The 25983-nt window shown below is 32.3% G+C and overlaps 1 protein-coding gene across 5 annotated transcripts in view; it reads left to right on the top strand.

Annotated features, from left to right (window-relative positions):
• Positions 1-10533: 10533 nt before the first annotated feature.
• LOC127700558 (lachesin-like) overlaps positions 10534-25983 on the top strand; it is a 208970-nt gene continuing 193520 nt past the window's right edge. For 3 of the 5 annotated variants that reach the window (XM_052204108.1, XM_052204112.1, XM_052204113.1), the window contains exons 1-6: positions 10534-10714; positions 12565-12674; positions 13534-13792; positions 20624-20781; positions 22593-22794; positions 24141-24374. In XM_052204108.1, coding sequence (XP_052060068.1) covers positions 10666-10714; positions 12565-12674; positions 13534-13792; positions 20624-20781; positions 22593-22794; positions 24141-24374 — 1012 coding nt within the window. In that variant the 5' untranslated portion in view covers positions 10534-10665. The remainder of the gene's footprint in view (positions 10715-12564; positions 12675-13533; positions 13793-20623; positions 20782-22592; positions 22795-24140; positions 24375-25983) is intronic. The other 2 variants (XM_052204107.1, XM_052204111.1) reach the window with 2 other exon arrangements.

Consider the following 25983-nt stretch of genomic DNA (forward strand, 5'->3'; position numbering starts at 1 on the left):
AAATCTTCAATTGCACAGTATTGCGCAATAGCAAGAAATCTTCAATTGCACAGTATTGCGCAATAGCAAGAAATATCCAATAGCACAATATTGCGCAATAGCAAGAAATTGTCAATTGTACAGTATTGCACAATAGCAAGAAATATTCAATTGCACAGTATTGTGCAAAAGAAGATACTTCGTATAAATTGCTTATTTCTTGATCAATTTCAATGGGGTTTTATTCTTGAATTCTTGGGGTTCTTTAATATGCTGAATCTAACCGTGTATTAAGTTTTTGGATTTTGGGCCCCGTTTTTAAATTGGTCCACATTGAGGTCCAAAGGGTCCAAAATTTAACTTTGTTTGATTTCATCAAAAATTGAATTATTGGGGTTCTTTGATATGCCGAATCTAACCGTGTATTTAGATTCTTAATTTTTGGTTCCGTTTTCAAATTGGTCTACATTAAGGTCAAAAGGGTCCAAAATTAAACTTAGTTTGATTTTTACAAAAATTGAATTTTTAGGGTACTTTGATATGCTGAATCTAAACATGTATTTGGATTTTTGATTATGGGCCCAGTTTTCAAGTTGGTCCAAATCGGGGTCCAAAATTAAACTTTTGTTTGATTTCAACAAAAATTGAATATATGGGGTTCTTTGATATGCTGAATCTAACCATGTATTTAGATTTTTGATTTTTGGGGCCCGTTATCAACTTTGTCCACATTGAGGTCAAAAGGGTCCAAAATTAAACTTTGTTTGATTTCATCAAAAATTGAATTCTTGGGGTTCTTTGATATGCTGAATCTAAACATGTGTTTAGATTTTTTATTATGGGACCAGTTTTCAAGTTGGTCCAATTTGGGGTCCAAAATTAAACTTTGTTTGATTTCAACAAAAATTGAATATATGGGGTTCTTTGATATGCTGAATCTAAACATGTATTTAGATTTTAGATTTTTGGCCCAGTTTTCAAGTTGGTCCAAATTGGGGTCCAAAATTAAACTTTGTTTGATTTCAACAAAAATTGAATATATGGGGTTCTTTGATATGCTGAATCTTACCATGTATTTAGATTTTTTATTTTGTGGGCCCGCTATCAAATTGGTTCATATTGAGGTCAAAAGGGTCCAAAATTAAACTTTGTTTGATTTCATCAAAAATTGAATTATTGGGGTTCTTTGATATGCCAAATCTAACCGTGTTTTTAGATTTTTAATTTTGGGTCCCGGTTTTTAAATTGGTCTACATTAAGGTCCAAAGGGTCCAAAATTAAACTTAGTTTGATTTTAACAAAAATTGAATTCTTGGGGTACTTTGATATGCTGAATCTAAACATGTGTTTAGATTTTTGATTATGGGACCAGTTTTCAAGTTTGTTCAAGTTGGGGTCCAAAATTAAACTTTGTTTGATTTCAACAAAAATTGAATATATGGGGTTCTTTGATATGCTGAATCTAACCATGTATTTTGATTTTGGACATTGGACCATAATAGGTAAATTAAAAAAATTGAAGTTCTTAGACCACATTCTTTCTGTGTCAGAACCTATGCTGTGTCAAATATTTAATCACAATCCAAATTCAGAGCTGTATCAAGCTTGAATGTTGTGTCCATACTTGCCCCAACTGTTCAGGGTTCGACCTCTGCGGTCGTATCAAGCTGCGCCCAGCGAAGCATTTTATTTTAAATTGCTATACCTATTAAAAATAATACATGTAAACAGGTCTTGTTCCTTTTTAATGAATTGTTCAGTCATTAGAAAGTTATGAGCATTTCAGCTTATCCACATGATATAATAATACCTGTAGTCAAGGGGGTGGTCACATAGGTTTTTGACATACCACTCTCTGAAAACAAAAAATACTATTAGAGAGTGGTATGTCCAAAACCCATGTGACCACCCCTTGACTACAGGTATTATTATATCATGTGGATAAACTGAAATGCTATTAAAGTCAAGATTCAGATTGAAATTTAACAATTAATATAAAGCCAGAATGCCATTACCCTCAAATAACACCCCTCAGAGACTGGCTATGAGCCAAATAATTTTCTGCGTTTTGAAATTTTCACATATTGTCATCTCCTCTTTGATTGAGACTCTGTATGTAGCATATATATATATATACAGAATCATTTACACTTTGATTCAAATAGGAAACTCATTAATTCATTACCTCATTAACTTCTTTGTTAATTTCTGCATTCGAGCATTCCTAGCTATTTTTTTTAAATTTAAATTAAGTCAACATCATTTTATGTTTAAACAAAATCTTGTCAGGGCAAATGCTAAACAAAATCAACATGCTTTAAAAAGCACTAGTTCCTAGTAATTAAAAGAACTTAAACAGAACTAAGTACAACTTTCTTGTATAAATCTCTGACCAACGCCTGTGACCTGATTTGGTGTTTCTTTGCTTCAAGATAATAGTAATAGAGATATATCCACTTTTATTCAAAATCTGTAGACATACATATAGAGTTATCTCCACTTTGATTTAGCTTGTGTTTTACTTGAAAATTTTGCAATAACATAAAAAAATCATTACTCTTGCTGTTCATTATTTGTACATAAATTAGGCAGTTAGTTTTCTGGTATTACTTGTTTTGCATTTGTTATTTCGGGACCTCTTATGGCTGACTATGCAGTGTGGGCTGTGCTCATTGTTTGAGGCCGTACGGCGACCTATATTTAATTTCTGTGTCATTTGGTCTCTTGTAGAGAGTTGTCTCATTGGCAATCATACCACACCTTCTTATTTTTAGGCAGTTAAGCTGCCTTATGCTAGCACCCTAGATTTGTGTTCTTCCTAACGAATGCTGAAAAAAGTGCCATTGTTGTAATCTAGCAGGCTAATATGTTATTTATAACTAATTGGACATTTTTTTCATTCTTTTAATTCTGGAATACAAAAAATATGACCAGAATAACCTTAAATGATCGTCGAACGACGCATAATATTTGAAGTTGCACATAGGAAATAGTGCTCAATAGAAATCCGTACGTAGTTTATTATCCCCTGTGCTTTTGGCTAAGATGGAAAAGAACAATTGTATGAAATATTTCATCGCCGAAAATCTGTAATTACAAGTCGTTTATATTTCCCAAATGGCAAAATGCGCAGGAATATTGTTCATGTACACCAAATCTCTATGATAGAGGGAATAAAGTTATATATAGTACACATGTAGTCTAAGTTGGCGGTAATTTTAACTTACACGAAACGTAAGTTCGTTTGATTCTGATGATATAAAATCCGATTAAGCGAAAGTACTCTTAATCATGATATTCTTTTAGTTTAAGAAGATTGTGATTATTTAATTGATTTCAATTAAATGTATGCACATTTAAATTCCTTTCTTTTATTAAATTATTCCGTTTATCACTGAACCTGTTGTTATTTTATGAATGAAAAACCGGAAATCGACGTAATCAATGTCGACCAATCAGGTCGATGTTTTAAGAAATGCGGATAACTCGTCCCAGAGACAAGTCGGACCGAGTCCACTCGGACCGTCTAAGAAAACAACTCGGACCCCTTGTCAGATTAACTTAGGGTTTCATAAAATGTAAGACTAACATGTCTAGCGGAGCCATCAATCTTTCGTTTGTGCATTGGGAACTATTTAGGGGTATTTTGAGGGGCCTAAAGAAGGGAGGGGTTTACTGTAGAACCCTATGGGATTATATTTTCAAATGACTATTTATACTCGAAAACAGTAAGTGATAGACACGCGTGGTCTTCAGTAATGAGAACAGGACAATGAAACAAATCAAATAAAATATAGGGTGAGTCCCTGGGGGTCATCCCACCCCCCTTCAATTTGAAAATGTTCTTTTGTCTTGTAAACGGTCGCGATCCCCACTCCTAAACCATATATATACTTGTATGGGACAATAAAACAAATCAAATGAAAATTTGGGGGAATCCCTGGCGTCACCCCACCCCCTTCTGTTTCAGAACTTGTAAACGGTCGATATCCCCACCCCTAAACCATATATATTCATGTATGGGACAATATAACAAATTAAATGAAATATAGGGGGAGTCCCTGGGGTCACCCCACCCCCTCCTGTTTGAGAACTTGGAAACGGTCGAGATCCCCACCCCTAAACCATATATATAAATATATGGGACAATATAACAAATCAAATGAAATATAGGGGGAGTCCCTGGGGTCACCCCACCCCCTCCTGTTTGAGAACTTGGAAACGGTCGAGATCCCCACCCCTAAACCATATATATTAATGTATGGGACAATATAACAAATCAAATGAAATATAGGGGGAGTCCCTGGGGTCACCCCACCCCCTATTGTTTAAGAACTTGTAAACGGTTGAAATCCCCACTCCTAAACCATATATATTCATGTATGGGACAATATAACAAATCAAACGAAATATAGGGGGAGTCCCTGGGGTCAACCCACCACCTCCTGTTTGAGAACTTGTAAACGGTCCCCACTCCTAAACCATATTTATTCCTGTTTGTCATTTCAAAATAATTTGAATGATATACAGGGTCAATCTCCTAGGCGTCACATTATGTGACATATGCATATCACTTTACTAGACCAAACCAATGTGTACTGGACTTTGCCCAATGTCAGGCGACCATGGGAATGACGAATTATGGGAGCTTTGTTTGGGAGACTTCGTAACAGCATCCTGTTACAATTATTTCTTGTTTATTATAAAATTTTATTGATGCAAAAAATGAGTCTAGGTAAATTGAATTTACTTTAATTATTTTTTGAATTATTTCTGGGCCTATAAAAATTTTCATTTATGGCTCATTTTAAAGATAACATATAAATCTTTCAAGCAGTGTAAAGCCCAAGAATGTTTGACCAATTGTTTTATTTGACCGGAGAACCTGAGATCACCCCCAGTTTTTGGTGGGGTTCGTGTTGCTTAGTCTTCAGTTTTCTATGTTGTGTCATCTGTACTATTATTTGTCTGTTTGTCTTTTTATTTTTGGCCATGGCGTTGTCAGTTTGTTTTCGATCTATGAGTTTGACTGTCCCTCTGGTATCTTTCGTCCCTCTTTTATAATCACCTGTCATTTTATTCCAAACTTGGTATGGAGTGATATCACGGACTTGGGGTGAAGGTGGGGGTCATTTACATTTACTATGGTCAGGGCAGTCAGACCTCACCTTTGATCCCTGTAGTAGTAAACATTTGTCCGATTTGTGTCTCATAACTTTTGTACTGTAGAACCCAAACACAGTGTTCCTTCCAGGGAAGCAAGTCCATTCATACAATTACGTCAACTTGTACCACTAAAAGTCAACTGGTACCAACGTTAACTACCAACTAGAACACCTGCAATCATTGCGAACTTGTACCACTGCAGACTCACCATTAAAAATATACATTGATATATGCGTTGCTTTAGAAAACCTTGATAAAATATTAATTAATTTGCCTTAATAATCAATTCATTAAATAAACATAAATGTACAATTTCCGAATGTTTAATGTTTGTTCTTTCAAATCTGAAAAAAAAATTTGAAGCAACACTGCCACAGTTTTCATAATTACGTTTGCCTTGGTTTTTGGTTAACTGCCTGCAGCGCTTACAGTGCTTTGATTATATTTGCTGAAGGATCTGTTCAGAAATGTCAACCAAACAATATAAAAACACTTACTGTATAAAACATTTACTCCCCAATGAAATTAAGACCATTTATTCATCTCTCAACTTTCATTTTCTTGATACACTTTTTGCTGGACGGAAAGCTACCAACAATGAATAAGTTTGCTTATCTTAATAATTATTTTTCTCAACTTATAGGTACAATAGAATGCATAGGCCCAATAAAGTTGCTAATCTAATCTAATCTAAGTCCCTTATCTAACGGCAAAATCAAGCTCAAACACATCAAACGAATGGAAAACAACTGTCATATTCCTGACTTGGTACAGGCATTTCCTTATTTATAGCTAGCTAAATCTCTCACTTGTATGACAGTGGCATAAAATTTTATATTTCCGAAGATCTAAGACCTGGATACTTCATATCTTGTATACAAATGCCTTATGTTCTGACTTTTCCATCTGTCCATTGTCCTTGACCTCTGAACTTGATAATGTCTGTTTCTCAGATAATAAGCAATAGGTCAGCTAGCTATTTGTGTATAGAATGATAGTCAAGAACATGTCTTGTCTGGCAGGTCCATCTGACCTTGACCTCATTTTCATGGTTCATTGGTCAACGTTTAGTTTTCTGGTTTAGGTCCATTTCACACAGGCAATAAGTAAACTATCTTTGGTTTAGGAATGATTGAAAGATGAACATGTGGGGGTGGGTTAAAACCTTGACCTCATTTTCATGGGTCATTTATAATGTTAAGTTTATGTGATACTGTTAAATCCTTCATAAAGACTTTCAATATAAATTCAATTATGATCAGTGAAGCAGACGAGACATTCCAGCAAGTTCTCTCTTGTTATCATATTCAAGTTCTGAATTGATAATTAACAACTATGAATAAAAGGTGACGTAGGGTATACACATTGACGAGACATCCATCCAAATCCAGCAACACAAAAAGCCTCAAGTCATACGATATTATTATTACTAACAACTCTATTATTCAATAACTTTACTCAGCTCTCTTGCAAGGGGCTACCAATCAAAATAAACACAGCTCTTTCTTGTCATTAATGTCCATGCTACTGACCAAAGGGATTATAATTATTCCAGAACGTTTCAGTGGCATAGCTATTTTTGAGACAGTAAGGCAACTCAATAAATTTTGACCAAGAAAAAAGAGAGAAAGAAGGATAAAATGGTACAACGTCTATTCCGTAGTAAACTTACAACTACGTTAAACTGGTCATTCTTTTTTTATAAAAGAGAAACGTACTAATTCATTCTTTCAATCTGTATCTTTCAAGTACTAGACTTAGTGCATAGACGAAGAGGAAGTCAAATTCTTTGAAACTATTGCATGAGGAAAGATACCTTATTGTATATGCATGTACTGTGTCACCTTGTGAACTACCGCTTTAAAAATCATACCTAGCGTTCAAATCCATATCACATTATCCTAGTCTCGTCCTGGTGTTCATGTTATAATTGATGATCTTAGGGATTTTCAGATATCTATAACAGTAGTTCAGAATTTGCATCTGATGTTTCTTATTTTATTTTGTATGTCTTGATAACATGTATATGTCTCTGATGATTGTATACCAATGAATTATTGGATTTGGTTTGATTTACACCGATCATAGAACAGTATCCATGAATCCTTATTTCAATTGAAAAAGCTCGTGAAAATTGTGAATGTAGGACAAAGTCACCGGACAAAAAGTCAGACAAAAAGTCACCGGACAAAAAGTCACTGGACAAAAAGTCACAATTCAGTTTTGAGATTATTTTTCTTTGAATAAGAAAACACTTATTTTTAAAAACATGAATTGTATTTTTCGATTGAATTATTATATATAAAGCAACTTTGTACACAAAAATTATTCTGAAAAAAAAAATAATTATCATATAATTGTTAAGAAACAATTTGTCAAAGTGGCTTGGTACTTAAATGGCTTCATGGTATCAAGAAATATATCCTTTGACTGTTTAAAATTTGATAAATCTTCATTAATCAAGGCTTATGAACGATTTCATTAACTGTAACATTAATATATAATAAAAAGAAATTATTTCAAGAACTTTCTCTTATATTTTCAAACAATTCCAAACAAATTATTTGTGACTTTTTGTCCTATCAAATTTGTGACTTTCTGTCCTGTGACTTTTTGTCCTGTAACTTTCTGTCCGTTTACCAAAATTGTCAACCTGATGACTCAAATGGGAGCATAAAAATGTTGGGATTCGATTGAAGTTAAAACTAATCCACACGTAAATGTAAACGGCATATCGCAGTACGGTCATTACCACTGAACAACAGGCTCCTGCATATATATGGTTTGATTTGATTTATTAAAGTCTTAATTATGTCCGCGATCCTTTTTGTGTAACACTGTCTTGATACAACTGTTCTACGTGTACTTAATTTGTTTAAAAAAAATTGTTTTTAGTTATACGTTTTTACGATCATCACGATCATGTTGGGGAATAAAGCAGATGTGACATATACATCCCTGTTCCATGATAAACAATATATATTAGATTTACTTGTATGTGTTTCCATAAACTGAATCATGTTATTTGTATAAGGCGATTGATATTTATAGTGCTCCAGGTTATCTTGTTTGTAAACAGGTTATGAGCAGCTAATAAATTTTCATACTTTAACTTGTTCCTGACGTTTATACAATGTGAATTTAACTATTGCAAATTTCCCAAATGTAAATTAAATCCACATCTGCCATGTATACAATACAATACAATACAATATTTTATTTTTCCAAATTAAAGGGCCCATGAAGAGTGTCACAACATGACAAAACATATGTATGAAAAAAGCAGTGACGTAATAGTGATATATATATAGGTATCGTTATTTTTGGAGCATGACTCTAATCTGAATTCAAGCGTAAATGTTTGTATATATCTGTTACAGCGCGCATGTATGTTGTGGTAGTTTTGTTTTTGTAACAAAACTGGGATTTTTGTTTTGTCACGTTGGTTTATCTCTTTCTCTCTTATGAATGATTATCGGCTTTCCAGTGCACGGCCTGAGTACGCCTCCCGAACCCAACCCGATACTGAACTCAAAGTTCACCTCCTCCCCTTGGGCACCTAGCGGAGTTCACCCTCCTTGGTTTAGATTTGGCATGTGTTTCGCAATCTGCAGTTTTATGTGTATAGCGTTTGGTAGACCCGAGGGTAGACCGTTCAGTAAAATTATCATTGTGTTGTCCGTACGTTTGTCTTCTATTCGGTATTTTCTTAACTGTTTACGGATTTACTCCTTACATGGTTAACAAATGGCGAACCATTTGACCTGTTTTGAGGGTTCATCAGATTTAATTATGAGAGTTGTACCTAATTCGGCTGAATTATTTCACTTTCCCAGAATTAACTTTGCAATGTAACATTCAAAGAATAATGTCGGTCATTTATTATATGGCGCATGGGGGAATCACTTACTTAAATGGGGGAATCACTTACTTAATTATAAACCAGCCGAATAGTTAAAACTGAGTGAATGAGTGTATGTTACAAACAATTTCCTAGCTCTGTCTTAAAACAATACCGGCTGTTTTGATTGGCGAATTGTTTGCCTTCCCTCTCTCCCCCCCCCCCCCCCCCAAAAAAAAAATAAATCAACTGATGCACGAGCTTGGTCAAGAGATATGTCATTTAGCTTTCACGAATACACAGGTGATGACCAAGAAGGACGAGTTCCAGTCGTATTCAAGTTGTCGGTTTTATATGCTATTAAAAGCAAAAGGAGGCCTAGCCCGTGTAGAACGAGTGCCACGCTCTCTACCATCATTGTTCCTGTGACAGTAAAAATTTCCCGCCCTTCATTTGGTCTGTCTGCTTTCTGAAACTTCTCTATTGTATTAAATGTTAATTTGTTCTCGTCCTGAATTCCATGAAATACTATCATTTGCTACTGGACGTTAAGCAAGCAAGCAACAACCAAACAATCATTTTTATTTGTTTTTATGACACTATCTTTTATTTTGTGTTTGATATTTTTATCACATGTGTTTTTCTAAAGTCATGTTTGCAATCATGAACTAGGAGATTTAGGAAGGTTTGTTTTTCAATAAAACAGAGTATGTGCTAAAAAAAATATGAAATGCAAATAAAACCAAATCATATCAAATCATTTATTGGTTTAAAATTCAAATTTAAGATCGTTATACCAAGACATACGACTCAATACTTACAAATGTATACAAAATTCAATGCTATAACAAACATTCAAGACAGACATATTCAAATATATATTAGAAGACAAGAAAATACGAATATAGACTGTCGAAAGAGATATACGTTTGCCAAGTTAAAATGTACAAATGTATAAGTACTACAATATTCTTAATATGAAAATTAAAAATGAAAATAAGAAAAAAAAACAAAAAAAAAAAAAAAACTATACATATATGTAAAAGTAAATAATATAGAAATTTGTGCAATTTTACTATACTTTTTATGTTAAGCTAAGTTATTTCTTAATATTTAATAATTAATTAACCCCCTTACAGGCTCATTTTAGTATATGTCATACTCGTTAAATGTTAATACAGATTAATAATGTTCTTCATCATTCGATTTTTTTTATTGATTGATACTTTCAATTTCGTTAAAGCAGAGACATATAACACAATATGTCTCTGCTTAAAGCATTGTGTTGTTCTCTAGGTTTTTTTTTTACAAAATTTGACATTTCGTTGCACAATGCACATGATCCTCGTCAACTATTTCCGTTGTCTCTCGTGTTCAATATTTGAATTACTATAATTGTTTAGTCTTATTTTAAATTTATAGAATAGGATATTAAGTTAATACATCATTTAAAAAGGATTGTTGTATTGGTAAAATTAACTGCATGATGTCACACAGATTGATTCATATATGTGTCATTCATTTACCAGTTTACCTGGTTAAATAATTACCTGTGTTGAGATCACGTGATCAAATAAGCGACATTTTGAACCAAAGAGTGTTTACCTGCGACATGAAATAGGAAATAAGTTGAGATCGAAATTTTACTGAATTTAATGTAACCGAAAAGTTGATTAGAAATGATAAATTTGTTCACTGCCGTCGTTCTTTCATCAATATTTTGTTCAGGTAAGTAGTTTCAAGTACATTTTTGAAATTCCTGAAACAGCGTGACGATACCAAAGTGTCCAAATAAATACAAAACAGAAGAGATTTCTCACCCAAAGTCCCATATATCCATATGGGTTATAACTTTTGGACCAATAAAATTATCATGCGTTAGTCCCTTATTATAACAACCCGCGTCTAAGGCGTCTTGGATATTCTATCCCAAATGGGATGAATTATATAAGCCATTATTTTTTCTGTAGTTTTTATAAGACTTAGTAAAACAATCATTTTGGGGAATTTCTCTTGACTGCATTGCTCTAAAAGAGTGTTAATTTGTCTGTATTTAATACACATTTTGACATTTTAGTGTCTTTTAAAGTATAATTTCATGGACAATGAATATCTCATTATGTGCACATTATATTCTTTGTTTTAATAGTTCTTCACCATGTTCAATTACAGAAAACCATCATTATATTTTCCCGATAATAGGTAGAACTTTAATAATGAACTAAGCAAACCAGAAAATGTTTAAGGCATGTTTTGATCTCCCAAAACTTATGAATTTCGGGGTTTGTAAAAAAATAATTGTACAAGTAAATTTTTGGAGAAGCACAAAGGGGAGATTATTCAAACCTTGAAAAAAAAGAAAATAGAATCTTACAAATGTACTTTTTCGAGTAATTATTACTTACATCCTCAAGTAAATGTATATGAACATGACTTAAATGAGTTTTGCCCCTGATTGAACTCTAAGATTGATTGTTTTATGCTTAATGTCGATCCAGTTGCAAATACTTCATGCATAATTTGGATATTAAAATTAGTGCTAAAATAGTAAGTTTTTAGTTTATTTTTACACTTTTGGGAAAGATGTTTGATGGAAAACTGCCTTCTCAACTTGTTACACACAATGATGTACAGCTATGTTAGTTGTGTAGATAATAATGCAAGGGAAATGATGATTAACTGAAATATATAAATATGGTACATTTTTTGTAGTTCAATGAAATTTAGCTAGTGTCTTTTTAAAAAAAATGTTGGATATTGGTATTATGGTATATGTATATTATTGCACTTAAGGTAGAGAAAGTTAAGAAGAGAGTGCTGCCCGCATACATGGCATATGCCTTAAAAGATGTTTAAACAATTTCTGTAAATTGTTTCATTTTTGTAGCTCTCAGTTGCCATAAAGCAGTTAATTGTTTATTCTTTCAGGGGTCGAATCATTGAATGGTAAATTTGTATGGAGTCTTAAACCTGCGTATTGGTACAATGAATTACAGATAACTAAAATTCAAATTAAAATATTTTATTGGTTAATGCACATAAAAGAGATATGACATTGTTATTGTATAATCCAAATGTACAACATTCATGACATATACAATATGACAATTATGATGTAAATAAAACATAATACATGTACATAACCAGTGAAAATTAATTATATTCTAAAACCACAAGTATTTTTTTTTTTGTATAGTACATGTACCTCCATTTCTTAGTTTAGTACTTTAGTAGCATAACAGTATTAACACATGCATTTTTTAAGCCTTAACTTTACAGGATGGGTTTACCGGTACTTCAATATTAAAGACTCACAGCGTAATGAATTTGACCTGTAATCCTTCTTTGTTCTTTGGTTGTTTTATGAAAAGTCGTCTTATTGGCAACCTGGTTACATTAGAGAAAACAGTCTATATTGAATGAAATATTAAAGATGTATAAGAATACATGTAACATTGTTACAGTTGATATATATAGCACAGTTCTATTAAATTAGCTCAGGGAATGAAATTCAATGAAAACATTTTTTATTTTTAAAAACTATTTCCCCATAGAACCATCTGTTTAATATTTTTCAGTTTTTGCTGTAAGACCAGAAATAGTAGATGATATTTTACCAGAGGTGAAAAAACAAGGTCAAACAGCATACCTGAATTGTTCTGTCATAAATTTACAGTCTCCAGCACAGGTACATCTATATATAATCTATCTAGAAGGCTGAGAACTTATCCCAAAATTAAATTTTCAAATACAGAGGCCTTTTATACATTTGTACATTGTAGCTTATGTTAATAAAACAATACCTGGGTTTCTGTTTCTGAATTTTTTTTTGTGGTCAGTATAGGTAGAGTACAACAGTCAGAGAAAACAATGTCTTTAGTTTAATAGCACTTGTTAAAAAATGACAAAAAATCTAGGGGAAGGAACTAAAAATAAGGGTAGCGAAACACATGTATTTTTTAGGCCTCAACTACTGTGGATGGGTTTTCCTCAATGTTAGACATTGACCTGTAATCATGTCCTTTAATCTTTTATGAATTGTTGTCTTATTGGCAATCATTATACATGTATGTTATTTTACGTTTCATTATGTTTGTATATTTAGTCTTTTCTAATACAATTGACATAGACATACATGTACATGTATGCCAAAAATACATACATTGTAGGTCTTCTCCAATGTTTTAAAACCACAATTTTATAGTGTCAAAAATATAGTTATGATGGCATTTAAGAACCATGAAGTTTACCTTAAAGAATACCACAATTTTAGCTAGCCAGACCCGTTTAATGTAACCTTGATTTACACCTGGAAATCAGCAGATGGTTAAGAAGAAAACTTTTTCATGACAAAAAAATGACATCACTTTTCTGACTCTTAATTTTCATATAATCAACAATATGACCCTTTTCCAAATATGGCGCATGCAGTTAAGGCCAAATATTGTGGTTGGAGAGATTTTGAATTTGAATGTTTTTGATATAGACTGTAACACGTTCTTTAATCGATTTTAATAATATTACACATGTATGTTATGTTTAAACAGTTGCAATGGATTAAACAGATCACACCAACTGGTCTCCCTGAACACATATCCTCCGATGAAACTGTTCGTGTTGATTATGTTGTTGAAGGAAGAAGGAAATATGATGTGGTGAAATACAGATCAAACAATCGTGAAATGTACCAACTGATTATACGATCATTAACGGAGACTGATGCAGGGAATTATACATGTCAGATCTATCTTCCAAATCAGAATTACAAGGAATGGCCTCAAAAGTTGGGGGAATTAACTGTGCAAAGTAAGTTATTACAGGTGATTAAAGTTTGCCATGACATTGGTTGACATAATTTTAACCCATACAGTGATACATACATAAATATACTTTCTAGACTAAACAATTGTATTTTTTGTTGTCAGTTACATGTGACATGTATAATATGTGATAAAAGGAGGTGTGGTATGAGTTTCAATCAGACAACTACAGTATATAACATATGAAGTAGATTTACTTAACAACTTATAATGGTTTATACAATATAAAAATGGCAGTAAATTGTTTAGGCTCATACCAAACATATAAGAATATCTACACATTGTCTCATAATATAGAATTGATTTGTACAAATCTTAGAAGCAGGTAGAATGCGAGAATGTGCCGAGCATTACAGAACTATCCTGTTGCTAGCTGATTACAATTAACAGTTATGATTTGAGACAATGTATGATGGTTCTCTTTACCTTATCAAAATATGAAACAAACAACATTTGAAATAGATCCGTGAAGTTGTGTTTAATAATAAGAAGGTTTAAAGGGTGAATTTAAATGAGGAAAGAAACCATTATTACCTAATATTCAATTACAATGATGAATTAAAATATTTCATATATTGTGCAGATAGAATTCCTAAAATAATGTATTAATGTTTGTAGTCATAAAATATTTGAAGTGCCATCATGACACAATGAACATTCCCAAATTGAATAGTCCTTCACAAGGGAAGAAGCACAAAATAGTACGTTCTTTCTGATTCATCCATCAAAGAGAAATAATATATGTATACTGCAAAATCCTGCAGAAACTCATTATCAATGTCATAACAAGGCTTTATATGGTCAGCGACTGTGAAAGCCAAAGTTTATACAGTCCATGCATTTTGACTCTCAAATAGCACAGATTCAGTATAAATTAAAATACATATACATGTATTGCACTTCATAATTTTTTTTCTCTTTAATATCTTCAGCATATGTCAATAATTTGATAAAAGTCTTTCATGTTAGATTCATACCTGATTTTTATGGGAAGTCGAAAAGCATTCAATGAACATATTTAGTCCTGTATTATGACAACTTCATAAAAATAAAAAGGGACGTGTCTTAAGTTCTAGAAAAGATTTTATCAAGCAAAATTACCCATCAAATCAGTAAAAAAGAAACATTTTGTTGTTTAAAAAAAAAGTATAAATGAAACACAAAAACGGAACGAATAACCGATTACGTTTTGTAGTTTACATCGTAATGCATAAGCTGGTTCCCGGCTGACTTTACACTTTTTTGTTCCGTTAAATTCAAGTGGATTCCAGTTTATTTCATGCAATGCAGTAAAAAGAAACAAGAAATTTGTAATGAAGCATTTAATTTTATAATTTATCAGTTAATTGTCGAGCCTGCGACTTTTGTCGCAAAAGCAAGACATAGCGATCCTACATTCCGTTGTCGGCAGCGGCGGAGGCGTCCACAAATATTCACTCTGTGGTTAAAGTTTTTGAAATTTTAATAACTTTCTTAAAATATCCTGGATTTTTACCAAACTTGGACAGAAGCTTGTTTATGATCATAAGATAGTATCCAGAAGTAAATTTTGTAAAAAAAAAAATCCTGTTTATCCGTATTATGATCAAAAGCTAGTATCTACATGTAGAAGGAGATTTTGTAAAAATTTATTTCCTGTTTTTCCGTATATTACTTATAATTGAACTTAGTTTTTCTTCCAGTTAAGTTGTCATTACATACAGTCTGCAGTTAAAGTTTTTTAAACATTTATTAGATTCAAAAAACCATCCTGGATTTTTACCAAACTTGGACAGAAGCTTCTTACAATCAAAAGATAGTATCCAGAGGAAAATTTTTAATAATTTTTTCCCCATTTTTGTTGAGCCTGCGACTAACAGCAAAAGTAGGCGAGGCACTGGGTTCTGTGGAACCCTTGCAAATTTTATTTGATATTGAATAAAAATTGCATATTAAGGCAGGTTCCACATAAACCACGTGGACTGTAACAAGCCTGAATTCGGTGTTATTTTTTTGATTTGCATTTTGAATTCAGTGGGAGACCTTGATAAACTTAGGCACTGGCTACCGTTACATTGAAATGTATTAACAATAATAAAAAAGTTATTGTTACATTATGTACATTGGAGACTAATTGGTGGAATGCAGGGTTGGGTAAGGAACTGATTAATTACAAAATGTGCACGTCGGTTTTGCAGACTTTACAATTCCACTCTTCAATATCCCTTTTTGAAGTTATAGAAACTTTCTGCCATGCTTCAGGTGAAAATTATTTTTTCACTCTTACAATGTTTATATTTTCATCCAATATTTTTATTGGAAACATGTGAGGTTGTTTCATGTTGTCTTTTAATATCACAAATGCTTTAGATCAGGTACATCAGATTTTAAGAATTATTTTACAATTTCATAACAAAAACGAGACAAGAGAGTTTGAAAAGTCAGATTCGCAGATATATTATATTCATAAAACTAGCAAGACAAAATAGCAAATATATCGTTGGAAAAAAATTGCTGGGAAACTTGAAGTCTGTGTCACTTTAAATGTCAAATTTGTAACACGAATTAAATTATTTAAAATTCGCATGGATATTATGACCCATTGATATTTATATAGGAAAAAAACTTACTTTTGGTTTGGACATGCTCTATCTGATTTTGAAACGAAATTACATCCTCCATGAATACATGTATACAGAAGTTCGCAGTATTTTAGTTCACAGCTAGCAAACTTTGTTCTCTATTAAAATTCAAATTGATTTCTGAGCTGAGGCCAGGCCGCCTTAATTTCTCTAATTTGCATTTTAAGTTTGTGTAGTAATATTAAGTGTTTTGTCGAATTAATAAATCTCTATGTCCTCATATAGCCTTTAGTTGGCTTTTAATATTTTCATTGAGTGAGACAATACAAAATGTAAAGGAATGTATAATTTTTTTTTTCAAATTGGTTGATATATTTATAATTTATATTTATATGTTGCAATTTAAATTTAATAAAAGTGGTACCTGAAGTCACTGTCTGTTATTTGCCAACAAGTAATAATTATTAATTGGTATAATGCTCAGACATCTGTGACATGTATATTTATAATGATAAAATCAAGTGTAAAAACAAATAAAAATAAGTCAGGAACCTGTAGCTGAGTGGTTGTCGATTGCTCATAACTGTCATATTTGTTTTTATCCCCCTGCCAAATAAGTTTTACCCTTGTCCGTCTGTATGTACGTTCGAATGTACGTCCGTACGTCCCAAAATTGGTTTCCGTTCTCTAACTTGAGTTTGCCTCAACCAAATGTTATGAAACTTATACACAATGCTTATTACCACAAAACACAGATCAAGTTTGAATTTTGGTGGCGTCACTTTAACCGTTCTAGTGTTATGCCCCTTTATAAATGGAAAAATTGCAAAATTTTTAGTTTCCGTTCTCTAACTTAAGTTTGCCTCAACCAAATGTTATGAAACTTATACACAATGCTTATTACCACAAAACACAGATCAAGGTTGAATTTTGGTGGCGTCACTTTAACCGTTCTAGAGTTATGCCCCTTTATAAATAAAAAAAATTGCAAAATTTTTAGTTTCCGTTCTCTAACTTAAGTTTGCCTCAACCAAATGTTATGAAACTTATACACAATGCTTATTACCACAAAACACCAATCAAGTTTGAATTCTGGGGTCACTTTAACCATTATAGAGTTATGCCCCTATATACATTTATGGAAACATTGAAAATTTTGTATTTTCTTCTAAATATCAAGTAATTTTTAAAATTGGAGTTATCTTCCTTTGTCTATGATTATAGTTAAATCAACTACAATTAATGCTTTATACAATGCAATGTTTAATTTTGACTTCCACTGATAAAACACAGATCAAGTTGAATTTGGGTAGTGTCACTTTAACCATTATTGAGTTATGCCCCTTTATAAATCGAAAGATTGCAAAATTTTTAGTTTCCATTCTGTAACTTAAGTTTGCCCCAACCAAACATTATGAAACAGATATACACAATATTCATTACCCCAAAACTAAGATCAAGTACAAATTTTTTGTTTCTGTTTTCTAACTTTAGTTTGCCTCAACCAAATGTTATGAAACTTATACACAATGCTTATTACTACATAATACAGATTAAGTACGAATTTGGTGGTGACACTTTTACCATTCTTGAGTTATGTCCCTTTTTAAACATATGTTTCCGTTCTCTAACTTTAGTTTGTCTCAACCAAATGTTATAAAACTTATACACAACTGTTCTAGAGTTATGCGTGTTTACAAATAGAAAAATTGCTAAATTTTTAGTTTCTGTTCTCTACTTAAGTTAGTCTCAACCAATGTTTTGAGACTTACACTCAATGCTTATTACCACAAAACTCAGATCAAGTTCAAATTTGGGTAGCGTCACTTTTACCGTTCTTAAGTTATGTCCCTTTATAACTATATGATATGCAAGCGGGGGCATCATCTGTGTCCACATGTGGACACTATCCACATTTATTTTTTGGTAAATTGTTTTGTTATAAATTTAAATTAGGCCGTTAGTTTTCTCAATTGAATTGTTCCATATTTTTCATGTTGGGGCCTTTTGTAGCAGCCGCTGACTATACGTTATGGGTTTTTCTCATTGTTGAAGGCCGTACAGTTGCCTATAATTGCTTACATCCACCTCATTTGAACTTTGGTTGTCTCATTGGCAATCTTTATTTTACTCGATTATGTATAGAAGTAACGTTTACACTTTCAGTTACTTTTGGTTTTAAAACTTGTGTTAATTTTTCATTGTCAGAGAAACTCTAAAAGTCCTGTGTTCTATTCAGACACAAAGGTTTTATAATGTTATTTCAATTTTGTTTTCCCTTGTATTTATATTGGTGTCTTTAAATTTACTTTATTTTATCAAAAAAGTGACTTGTATACTATAAACTTTTTTTTGAGGACATCCCTGGAAAATTTACGTCACTGATGAGTCTTTTGTGACAAAACACACATCTGGCTTACAAAATTTTGATCCTGGTATCTATGAAAAGTTAATTACTATCTACTACACCTTTTTAGTTGGCGTCTTTGTTAGATTAATTTTTATGTTTGTTTGAATTTTTAAGTCAGCTGTGTTGTATGTCTGTGATGTATATTAACAAAGTTTTGGCTGTTGAATCCCAATTATTGTCACATTAACCTTTTATCATGTTTATTTCTGTTTGGGTTGCTAACCCAATTCCGTTAATTGATACCATTTGATTTTGTTAGTAATTTTATGGATTTCCTCTTTTTATACGACCGCCAAAAAATTTTGCGGTCGTATATTGGTGTGACGTTGGCGTAGTCGTCGTCGTCGTCGTCGTCCGAAGACACATTGGTTTTCGCACTCTAACTTAAGTTTAAGTGAATGGATCTCTATGAAATTTTACCATAAGGTCCAATACCACAAAAGAAAGCTTGGGATTGATTTTGGGGGTTATGGTACCAACAGTTAAGGAATTAGGGGCCAAAAAGCGGCCAAAAATAAGCATTTTTGTAACTTCCAGACATAACTTGTGTGTTAGTGTATGGATCTCTCTGACATTGTACCACAAGGTTCCATATCACAAAGGGAATGCTGGGATTGATTTTGGGGGTAATTGCCTCAAAATTTTTGGAATTAGGGGCCAAAAACAAGCATTTTTCTAGTTTCATGACAATAACTTGTGTGTAAGTCTATGGATCTTTCTGAAATTGTACTACAAGGTTCCATATCACAAAGGGAAAGCTGGAATTGAGTTTGGGGGTAATTTCCCAAAACGTTTAGGAAAAAGGGGCCAAAAAGGGGTAAAAAATAAGCATTTTTCTAGTTTCCAGACAATAACTTGTGTGCAAGTGTATGGATCTCTCTGAAACTGTACTGCAAGGTACCATACCACAAAGGGAAGTTTGGGATTGATTTTAGGGGTAATTGCCTCAAAATTTTAGGAATTAGGGGCCAAAAAGGGGCAAAAAACAAGCATATTTCTAGTTTCAGTACAATAACTTGTGTGTTAGTTTATGGATCTTTATGCAATTGTACTACAAGGTTCCATATCACAAAGGGGAAGCTGGGTTTGATTTTGGGGGTAATTGCTTTAAATGTTTAGGAATTTGGGGCCAAAAAACAAGCATTTTTATGGTTTCCAGACAATAACTTGTGTTCAAGTGTATGGATCTCTCTGAAATTGTACTGCAAGGTACCATACCACAAAGGAAAGGCTGGGATTGAGTTTGGGAGTGAAAAATCATAAGGGGATTCAAAAAATATGGGGGGGGGGGATTTTTTTTTCCTTTTTTTTTCTTTAAAATTTTCCATTTTAAATTGGTTATTTCTGATTTATATATAAAAGCGAATAATATTGATATGGTTTGAATAGGTATATTAAATTTTTTGAAGTTCTTAGACCACATTCATTCTGTGTCAGAAACCTATGCTGTGTCAATATTTTATCACAATCCAAATTCTGTGCTGTATCAAGCTTGAATGTTGTGTCCATACTTGCCCCAACTGTTCAGGGTTCGACCTCTGCGGTCGTATCAAGCTGTGCCCAGCGGAGCATTTTATTGAATTTGCCTTAGATTTCGGTATTTTTGTTAACTTATATAGCTTTTCTACACAGAAATGAACATGAAAGCTATTTCACTGTATAGAAAAAACATATATTGCTAGAAAGCTGTTTGTTGTATGTAAACATTTTACATAAAAACTGCAGACCACACAGGATTTTTTAATCATTCTTTTTATTCATGTTATTGTGAAAAAACAAAAAATATTAAACTGACAATACTTGAACTTTCATTTTTTATTCATTAGTTATTTAACAATTTTTCCAGTTGCTCCTACTATAAAAGCTGACAGTGCTGCCAGTATAACTGTACAGGAAGGACAAAATATCACACTGGTTTGTGAAGCTAACGGAAACCCTTCACCAAATATTACATGGAAAAGAGGAGATGGATTCCCACTGCCTAATGGTGGATTCCAGCAAAGGGTAAGGCAAAATACAAAAAAAATTGCTTCTCATGCTAGCTTCACAGTGACAGTCACCACTTTTGACTAGGTTGGACACAGTGAAAAACTGGCTTAGTTATAATAAGGATGTCAGGCAGATGGGCAGGTAGGGAAAAGTGTATCAAAAATCCCTGAGGCCACACATGATGAAGTTGTGCACCTGCTGCTATAAAATTGTGTTTTTTTCATGTTTGCCTGAAATGGATTAACTTAGTAATTTTGCAATTTAAAAAAGGATTGTACCAGTTTTATGTAATTAACTCCTGCTACAGTTTTCAACCAAGATTCCTGAAACATCACAGAAAGACTGCACCCATATATTGTAGTTGCACGTTAGCTCTTACTTACTTATTTGAGAAATTTTTTCCCATTTGTCTAGACTTGTGAACATGGTAATTTTTGTGGTAAAATTCACAAAAGACATGTACAGTAGCTATTATTGAAATCAAAAGTCTTTAGCTTAACAAAAGATATTAAATGTTATTAAAAGATTTGAAAAACAAATATATTACACACATTATGTATAGATAAATAAATTTGCTCTTTCCACTAGCTCTTCATTGCCAATGAACCTTTATGTCCCTCTTAAGGGAAACAACTATTCAAAACCGATTTCTGATTAAAGGGTCAATTTTGGAATTCTGTAATAGACTAGTTTGTTCTTATGTTGTTCTGTTACACCACTGTCCCAGGTTGGAGGGAGGGTTGAGTGCTCACAAACATGTGTAACCCCTCCACATTATGTGCCTGTCCCAAGTCAGGAGCCTGTAGTTCAGAGGTTGTCGTTGGTTCATGTTCAATTGAATTGTTTCATATTTTTCATAGGATAACAATATTTGGTATATTAGTTTCCTTGCAAGGTTTAGATGTCCGTCAGGTAGGGTTCACCTGACCTCAATCTCATTTCATGGATCAGTGATCAAGGTTAAAGTTATGTGGTTGTCCTTTCCTCAGATACTATAAACAGTTGGTCAGTTATATTTGGTGTATAGAATGATTGTAAAGGGTACATGTCTTACTGGCAGGTTTTATCTGACCTTGACCTCAATTTTATGGTTCATTGGACAATGTTTAGTTTTTTTGGTTTGGTCTATTTCTCATATATTTTAAGCAATGAGGCCACTATGTTTGGTGTATTGAATGATTATAGTGTGTGCATGTCCAACTGGCAGGTTTTATCTGACCTTGACCTCACTTTTATGGTCCATTCGACAATGGTCAATTTTTTTGGTTTGGTCTATTTCTTAGATACTATAAGCAATAGGTCAAACATACTTGGTGTGTGTTATATTTGTAAGGTGTACATGTATGTCTGGCAGATTTTTATGATCTTGACCTCATTTTCATGGTTCATTGGTCAATGATAGGTTTTTTGGTATATCAGTTACTATAAATAATAGCTAGGTCTTTTTAGGACCACTATGTTTGTTGTATGGGATGATTGTTAGGTGTGCATGTCTGTCTGGCCTAGTTCATCTGGCTGACTTCATTTTCATGGATTATTGATAATGTTAAATTTATGTGATACTTGTAGTATAACCTTCACATTACAGATTTTCAACATGAATTCAATCATAAGTAAAACAGGCAAGACATTTCATCATGTGCAGTCTTGTTTGTATATCCTTGGACACTGCTGATAAACAGATTTGTTCAAGAAAAAACACTAAACAGCAATAATAATAAAATGAAAGAACAGTAAGCACATTTACCAGATCTTCCTCAGAAGTATTGAATTAATGCTACATTGTACATATCAAACTAACACTATAAATATAATTACACTTTCAGGGTGGTACTTACAACGTTTACCAAATCAATGCTACAGATCGTGGACAGTTTATTTGTATTGCTGATAACAATGTTAAACCACCAGCATCGTATACAGTGCAGCTTGAAGTAAGATTTTCTCCTTACTGTACAGCTATCCAGGATACTGTGGGTCAGGCACAAAATCGGAGGTTTCATGCAAAATTAGAGTGCTTAGTAGCAGGTAAGCTTTTATAAGTTAATCTACTGTACTATGTGTAACAATTTGACTAATGTGGATAGGTTGGAATATTATTTATTTCATTTTTCCTTTTATGTTATTTTCCTTCTCTGTGTACATAAAAATAATAGCTAGTTCTTTCTACCATCTTCTGTTGTAGGTCATTGACTTAAAATTTTGGCATTCTTTACATGTTAAAGTATTGATATTTTAATGTCAACATTTGCATTCAACTATCAAAATATCATACAGACAAGACATATCTCTCTGTCAACAGTTATTACTTTTTGCAATTAAATTTTTTTTTGTTAAAATAAACAATTTTAGTAGAAATACCACAGGTCATGGGCTCACTACTTGTTAGTAACCTGAACAATATATACAATTGTTTTTACAGAAATTTATAAATTCTTGCGGTCAAGAATAAATACTGATATATATATATTAAAACTTTCCAGAAGTCTGTTATGCTATTATGCAATTTATAAAATATGACCATGTCATTATTGAGGGTCTGAATGGGTGGTTCTTCATTTTTGTATTCTTTATTTTTGGGGGCTTTTCTGTTATCAGAATTTAATTAACTAATTCAGTTATATTCCCCAGTAATTCTTAATACTTTTGCACGATATTATTCTCTATTCTTTATTTTTTGCTCTTTTTTTCTCTATTAATATATTTTTGCCATTATTCTCCATTCTGTTAACCCCACCCAGGCCCTCATTACAATAAAAGGAACATGTTCTTTAACTTTAATGTAACATTTAAGGGGATATTGAATTTTAGAATCATTTAATAAAAATATAAATAAAATATCCCTGAAAATGGCATGTTATTTAGCCTTATGATAGATGTATCAATAACCATTGATTATTTTAAGGCTTTTCAATAAAACTTGTTTTATTATGATTCCTTAAAAAATACAATGAAAAGCAATATAGTCTCATTTTATTATGTTAAGTTGCAGAAATTTAAAAATTCAAAATGTTAAAACCACTTGTTAGTCATTAAAAGATATGCAATCCGGAGAAATTCTAAGCCTTTAAAAATATGGTGAACAATTTCTTCGGAAGCTAAGAATGTATGCATCACCAATCATCGTCCTTTGGTCTATAGTAAAACTGTTGTCTAATTGGCAATCATACCACATTTCATTTTTTTCATATACTCTCAAAATAAAATGTCTCAGCTGAAATTTCAGACTGAAAAAGTATACTTATATAGAAAAGTATTCAGATATATTGTATATATATTGACCTTTAGTTTGAATTGAATTTTCTACTGTTATCAGGTATTTCAAGGATAATATGCCATTATTGTTAATATATATGTATATTTTTTATACATAGCTAATCCTAGAGCAGAAGTTATATGGTACAAAGAAAACAAAGCAACACAAGAAAAAGAACAAATTCAGGACAATGACAAATACACATTAGAACAACAAGATGATCAGAGATTGAAAGCTGATGAGAAGTGGTACACTCTTTCAATAGAAAATGTACAAGGAAATGATTATGGAGATTATTATTGTACAGGGAAAAATGAACATGGAGAAAATGAAGCTAAATTTCAACTTTTTGGTATGTATATAAAATGTATTATAAGTTGTCATGTTGTCATATTTCTGCTTTAGGTTATTACCTAGGAATTTTATTTTTGTGGGTTTTGTGCATCATAGAAGTTCATGATAGATATAAGAAGATGTGGTATGAGTGCCAATGAGACAACTCTCCATCCAAGTCACAATTTGTAAAAGTAAACCATTATAGGTCAAAGTACAATCTTCAACACGGAGCCTAGGCTCACACCGAACAGCAAGCTATAAAGGGCCCCAAAAATGACTAGTGTAAAACCATTCAAACGAGAAAACCAAAGGTCTAATCTATATAAAAAACGAGAAACACTTATGAACCACATCAACAAACGACAACTACTGAACATCAGGTTCCTGACTTAGGACAGGTGCAAACAAATACAGTGGGTTTAAATGTTTTAATAGGTACCAACCTTCACCCTTATCTGAAACAATAGTGTAACATCACAACATAGAAAGACACACTTTAAAATATCAATTGAAATAGCTTAACTCAATCAAAAGACATATTAACACAAGTGAACATACATTGAACGAATAAATTTCGATCTATGATACAATGTAAATACAAAATCAATAAAATAAAATAAGGGGTGAATAAATAAAGGCAACTGTAGTATACCGCTGTGAGATGTTAAACAATTTAAAAAAAACAACAATAACCTTGAACAAAAAGCCGCCAAATACAATAATATACACAGGTTAATGAAAATAATTTTGTCGTAAGGTATACAGTTTAAATGGAGAACGGAAATATTTTTTACAAAATAAATAATTTTTTTGTTCATAGTATGAAGAAGTGAAAATTTATAGTCATACCAAACACTTATCAAAGCTGGTATATAGACGAGATATAACCCTGAATAAGTAAACATTAAATAACAAAAAAGCATTACAAATAGTATCAACAGGTCAAATTAACAAGAAAGTACGATTTGAGAGTACTAGCAGTTACTGACAGCTAGTTAAAAGCCAAAAACAATTAATAATAAAAAATCATGCATCAGAGACTAAAATCAACTAAAACACATCCCAGGGATTTAGTATTTTAACGTCCTGGACAGTCAAAGAAGACATGATTTGTGCAATGCCAAAAATAAATGACAGGCAGTAGGATAGTTAGGAGTTAACCTCTTTAAAGAAAAAATGAACGTGGATGTGTCTTTATACATCCCGTTTGAAAAGAATACAAATTTAATTATGTTTTAACTTGCTGATGACAAAATCGATATTTGTGCCCATGTAAACTATATTCAAAGATCTAATTACAACATTGGTAAGATAACCCTTACTAATAAGTTTGTTTAAAGGTTGATGAGTTTACACGGATCACATAGTGATTTCCGCGCTTTTAGTACAATATTATTACTTTAAAATTTAGGATGTGAAATACCGTTTTTAATAAGTTTTCTACAGGTACAGCCAAATTTACTAATCAAATCTTTGTATCTATGAAAGAATTTAGTAAAAGTTTTAAGTAATTTATGGTAACGAAATTCCTGACTTAATAATTTACCAGTGATGCATTGATTACGTTCTTTAAAATCTATGACATCACTAAACACACGGGCATAACGAACGAGTTGGGATATATA

Source organism: Mytilus californianus, unplaced genomic scaffold (assembly GCF_021869535.1).
Source record: "Mytilus californianus isolate M0D057914Y unplaced genomic scaffold, xbMytCali1.0.p SCAF_5, whole genome shotgun sequence".
NCBI classification, from domain to species: domain Eukaryota; kingdom Metazoa; phylum Mollusca; class Bivalvia; order Mytilida; family Mytilidae; genus Mytilus; species Mytilus californianus.